Below are 4,218 nucleotides of genomic sequence, written 5' to 3' on the forward strand. Positions count from 1 at the left end.
ATGATGATGATGATGATGATGATGATGATGATGATGATGATGGTGGTCTCTCCTCCTCCTCCAGACCAGCTGAAGGGGGTCATGGAGCAGGTCCTGGACTTTGCGGTCCACGAGCTGACGAAGATCGTTGAGGCATCGTTTGACGACCTGCTGCTGGAGATCACCAAGATAGAGAGAGAGCAGCAGGACCTGGGGGAGACGCTGGACAGGGGGGGGGGGGGGGGGGGGGGGGGGGGGAGGGGGTCAGAGAACGACTCGGTGTCACCCAGCGGCTCTGAGGACATGAGGGAGGAGATGACTGAGGTCACCAGAGAGACGCCAAGGAGAGACGGTGAGTGGACACCTTGAACTGTGATGTCACGGTGTACCGCTGGACACCGTGACATCACAGTGAGTTCTACTTAAACACATGATACAAGCTCATCTGCTCCTCCTTCCCTTCATCCTTTCTCTCTTCTCCTTCTTCACTTCCCCTTCTCTCCTTACTCACCTCTCCTCTCATCGTCTCCTCTCTCTCACCTCCTTCCCCTCACCTCCTCTCTCATCCTCTCCTCTCTCCTCTCTCCCCCTCAGACCCGGATCGCCCCCCCGTCCTCTCTGTGTCTCAGGACTGGGTTCCTATCCTGGACAAGGTCTTTGGTCAGAAGTGGTGCAGCGATGTCTGGCAGATCAAGGAGCTGGATGGAGGAGGGGGTGGGCGGAGTCTTAATGAAGGAGGTGCTGATCAGGTGGCTCCTCCCTCCACCCCCTCTGTGACCCTGGAGCCCTCCCCCTCCTCCCCCCAGCAGGACCCCCGCTGGACTCCTCTGGAGGACATGGAGGTGTTTTCTCCTGATGAAGAAGCTGCAGACGCTCAGAGGAAGACCAGCAGACCTGGATCTGGATCAGGACCTGGACCCCCCCTCAGCCCTACAGGTGACCGCAAAAAACCTTGTGTGTGTGTGTGGGGGTGGGTGTGTGTGTGTGGGTGGGTGGGTATATATGTGTGTGTGTCATCACTGCCCTCTACTGGATATCAGACTCATAACCACTAACAGGAACATTTTGTTGCAGTAAAAGATCAGAGTACTACTACAGTTAATGAAGTACCTGTGTACTGGGGGGTCAGACTCTGGTCTCTCTGGACCTGACCCTGGTCTCTCTCTGGTCCCTCATGACCCTGACCCTAGTCTCTCTTGTCTCTGGTCTCTCTTGTCTCTCTAGACCCTGACCCTAGTCTCTCTTGTCTCTGGTCTCTCTTGTCTCTCTAGACCCTGACCCTAGTCTCTCTTGTCTCTGGTCTCTAACCCTGGTCTCTGGTCTTCAGGGTCTTCGGGGCGCCGCTCCTCTGCCTCGATGCTCCACCGTCTCCTGACTCTTCCGTCTCAGCTGCTGGAGGAAGAAGACGCCACTAAAGAGACGATGTCCGTCCTGTCGGGGGACGGAACCGGTGAGCTTCCAGACCGGGTCGGTCCATCTCCTACGAGGGGGGAGGAGGAGGAGGAGGAAGAGGAGGGGGAGGAAGAGGACACAGGGAGGAAGGTGAAGAAGGAAACATGTCACATAAAATAACAGCTGATCTTCTTCTTCTTCTTTGATTTTAGACGATCTGACGATATGTATACAGCGGGTAAAATAAATGCTGAACGCGTCACCGTCATTCTCAGTCAATATATTTCTAAACGTAATGTTGACGTGAAATGTTCACCAGATGTCGGTAACAACCCAAGTAATCCACACATACAAAGAAAACCAGACTAATATGTTCATAAATGAAGTTATGAGTAATAAGATGGAATGACACAGGGGAACAGTATTGAACACGCGTACTGAAATATATTTAATACTTCGTACAGAAGCCTTTGTTGGTGATGACAGCTTCCTGTTTGGAGAAACTAGCCGCATGCATTGCTCAGGTGTGGTTCTGATCCATTCTTCCACACAAACAGTCTTCACATGTTGAAGGTTCAGTGTTCCTCTTCTATGAACTCTGATCTTTAGTTCTTTCATAGACTTTCTGTTGGATTCAAGTCAGCTGATCGTCTGGGCCGTTCTAACAGCTTCATTTTATTTATCTGAAACCAGTTGAGAGTTTCCTTGACTGTGTGTTTGGATCAATGTCATGCTGAAATGTCCACCCTCGTTTCATCTTCATCATGCTGGTAGATGGGAGCAGATTTTTATCAAGAATGTCTCGGTGCATTTCTCCATTCATCCTTCAATCATATGAAGTTTGCCGTCTGCTGAGAAACAGCCCCACACACGATGTTCCCTCCTCCAAACTTCACTGTTGGTTTGGTGTTTGTGGGCTGATGTGCAGATCCTCCAAACCTCCAAACATGCTGTGTTATGGATCCAAAGAGTTCTTGGTCTCATCTGACCAGACTCTATTCTCCCAGTGTTTCACAGGCTTGTCTAAATGTGCAGCAAACTTTAAACGAGCTTCAACATTCTTTTTCTTCAGCAGTGGAGTCTTGCGTGGTGAGCGTGCATACAGGCTACGGCGGTTGAGTGCATTACTTATTGTTTTCTTTGAAACTATTGTACCTGCTAATTCCAGGTCTTTCTGAAGCTCTCCACAAGTGGTCCTTGGCTCTTGGACAACTCTTCTGATAATTCTGTTCACTCCTCTGTCAGAAATCTTGCCAGGAGCACCTGGCCGTGGCCAGTTTATGGTGAAATGTTCTTTCCACTTCCGGATTATGGCCCTAACAGTGCTCACTGGTTTCAGAGAAATAAAATAAAGCTGCTAGAATGGCCCAGATGATCAGCTGACTTGAATCCAATAGAAAATCTATGAAAGAACTAAAGATCAGAGTTCATAGAAGAGGCCCACGGAAGACTGTGTGGAAGAATGGGCCAAAACCACACCTGAGCAATGCATATTTTACCCGCTGTATACATAACATAGTATTTAGTACATATTGTACTCTTTGTATTGCTAACAAAGCAAGTAGCAAACACAACAGCTGTAAAGTGAGCGAGCTGGTTCACAGATGCTGCGTCTCCTCTCCTCAGTGTAACTTTAATTTGAAAGGGTCATACAACAGGAAGTGTCCGACCGCTGCAGTCAAGGTGCCCTTGAGCAAGTCACTAGTGAGAGAGATGAGACGTCAGCAGCAGGCCGTCTGTCTGTCTGCAGCAGGTGTGTGTGTGTGTGTGTGTGTTCTGGGTAAACAAAGTCAGACAAACACTAAACCAAACAGACCCGCCTGGTGCCTCCAGGAGGACAAAACAAACACTCTGTGCTGCTCTGTGATTGGTCCATCTGTTTAAATGGCAAACGTGGCAAATCAATACATTTTAGATCTGATTATTAGTTTTTGTTCACGGCAAATCAAACAATTCCGGATTTTAATCTGACTGTGTTTGATTTAAAAACTCGTCATTTTTACTATTGAAAATGACAAATCGAACTCCTGTCTCCTAACTGTGTGTAAACCAGTTTAAACTAGATATAAAACATGAAGCTAATTAGCTACGATAGCTTCTTCCATTTTCGATAATTGTTTTCCAGCTGCTGTTTATCTCCGTGAACCGACTCTAAATAAATCCCATGGTGCTCAATCGTTCATTCACATTTTCTTTAAATTTGGTTAATATTTACATTACATTTGGAAGGAAACCTAGCTTCTGTTTTACAGTTACGCTACCACTGAACGTGATGGACTTTAGCTAGCTAGTTAGCGTAGCCCGTGGTCGCTCCGCCTGGCACTTTCTGTTAGCCGTGTAGCATGAAAGCATGGTGGAATTAGCAAGCTAGCTAGGAAGTCGCTAAATGAATACAACAAATTTGCTACATCCACAGACGTTCTTTTTTCCCCTTCAGGGTTCCGCCTCCTGTGCTGTGATTGGCTAGTACTACTGTGCTGTGATTGGCTAATATTATCGTGCTGTGATTGGCTAATACTACTGTGGTCTGATTGGCCAGTACTACTGTTCTGTGATTGGCTAGTACTACTGTGCTGTGATTGGCTAGTACTACTGTGGTGTGATTGGCTAGTACTACTGTGGTGTGATTGGCCAGTACGACTGTTCTGTGATTGGCTAGTACTACTGTTCTGTGATTGGCTAGTACTACTGTGCTGTGATTGGCTAGTACTACTGTGGTGTGATTGGCCAGTACTACTGTTCTGTGATTGGCCAGTACTACTGTTCTGTGATTGGCTAGTACTATTGCACTGTCATTGGCTAATCACTGATCTTTTCCTAAACCTAACCAGGTAGGTTTGTTGCCTG

The 4,218-nt window shown here is 47.6% G+C and overlaps 1 protein-coding gene across 1 annotated transcript; it reads left to right on the forward strand.

Moving 5' to 3' along the window:
- The first annotated feature begins 41 nt into the window (after positions 1-41).
- Positions 42-1,773, forward strand: LOC116379022 (uncharacterized). Its single transcript, XM_031840940.1, has 3 exons — positions 42-331; positions 574-915; positions 1,307-1,773. The coding sequence occupies exons 1-3, from the start codon at positions 82-84 to the stop codon at positions 1,549-1,551; spliced, it is 837 nt and encodes a 278-aa protein (XP_031696800.1). The 5' UTR covers positions 42-81; the 3' UTR covers positions 1,552-1,773.
- Positions 1,774-4,218: the final 2,445 nt, after the last annotated feature.

Source organism: Anarrhichthys ocellatus, unplaced genomic scaffold, assembly GCF_004355925.1.
Source record: "Anarrhichthys ocellatus isolate YVR2014 unplaced genomic scaffold, GSC_Weel_1.0 scaffold3581, whole genome shotgun sequence".
Lineage (NCBI taxonomy): Eukaryota > Metazoa > Chordata > Actinopteri > Perciformes > Anarhichadidae > Anarrhichthys > Anarrhichthys ocellatus.